The 978-nt window shown below is 35.5% G+C and overlaps 1 protein-coding gene across 1 annotated transcript; it reads right to left on the bottom strand.

Annotated features, from left to right (window-relative positions):
* Positions 1-6: 6 nt before the first annotated feature.
* On the bottom strand, positions 7-969 carry LOC106692033 (putative ankyrin repeat protein RF_0381; the record flags this gene model as incomplete). Its single annotated transcript, XM_014437943.2, is given in 1 exon segment — positions 7-969. A coding segment is annotated over 1 exon segment (438 nt), but the record flags the coding sequence as incomplete, so codon positions are not given.
* Between the last annotated feature and the right edge of the window lie 9 nt (positions 970-978).

Raw genomic sequence — 978 nt, 5'->3', positions numbered from 1 at the left:
CCACAACACCTCAATATTAAAACAATTCTTGAAATAACATGAACATTTTGAACAATTTTTTTTTATCATCGGTGTGGTAGTGGACAGCTTTTGTTAATTTAGAAAAGTGGAAGAAAAAAAGTGAGTTTCAGTCAGTGATTAGACGCTTAAATTTATAAAGCCTAACAACGTAAGAAATCAAAGCTAAGTTAAACCCAGTTCATGACACATCTTCCCCTTAGCTTATAACTAAACACAATGGAATAAATGAATTCCATCTTTTGAATATTAAAATAATTTACTTTATTTAAAACAGTATCTTCTCCAATATGTTTAAAATACTTCTATCCAATATAATATTCAATATCTTTACTTATATACTTAAATTCAATAAAATATGTAAAATAGAAATGTATAATAAAGTATAAAATACCACTTATCAATGACAATGTTTACTTAACTTAGATCACAGAAAAATTAAATAAATCCCAGATAATTAACAATAAGGCTCTGCTTAGCTCGGCAACGTACGGTAAATTACAGAATAGGGAATCACATAACCCCGCCTTTAGATATCAGGTATTCTATAACAGCTTTATGCTCTTTTCCAGAGGCATAATGTAAGGCAGTCCGTCCACTATCCGTTTTATCATTCACTGGTGCACCACGATCAATGAGTAGCTGTATCACATCCAAGTGACCTTCCTGAGACGCCCACATTAGCGCTGTGGAGCCATAACTTGTCTTACCTCTAATGTCTGCCCCACGGTCCAACAGTAATTTTACTAAAGGAACATGTCCTTTTTCGGCTGCATAACATAATGTTGTCATCTGGTACTGGCCTCTCAAATCTACATCTACTCCAGCATCAAGCAGTGCTGTTACAGCCTCAACATTCCCACAACGAACTGCATGATGTATTATTCCGTGTTCAGTGCTGTCCCTCAAGGTTAGGTCAGCCCCACGCTCTGCTAGCAGTTGAAGAACAGCAGGCTTATT

This window comes from Halyomorpha halys, unplaced genomic scaffold (assembly GCF_000696795.3).
Source record: "Halyomorpha halys isolate HHAL.00 unplaced genomic scaffold, Hhal_1.1 Scaffold7503.1, whole genome shotgun sequence".
Classification (NCBI taxonomy): domain Eukaryota; kingdom Metazoa; phylum Arthropoda; class Insecta; order Hemiptera; family Pentatomidae; genus Halyomorpha; species Halyomorpha halys.
The sequence above is the reverse complement of the archived record's forward strand: the minus strand, read 5'-3'. Positions and strand labels throughout refer to the sequence as shown.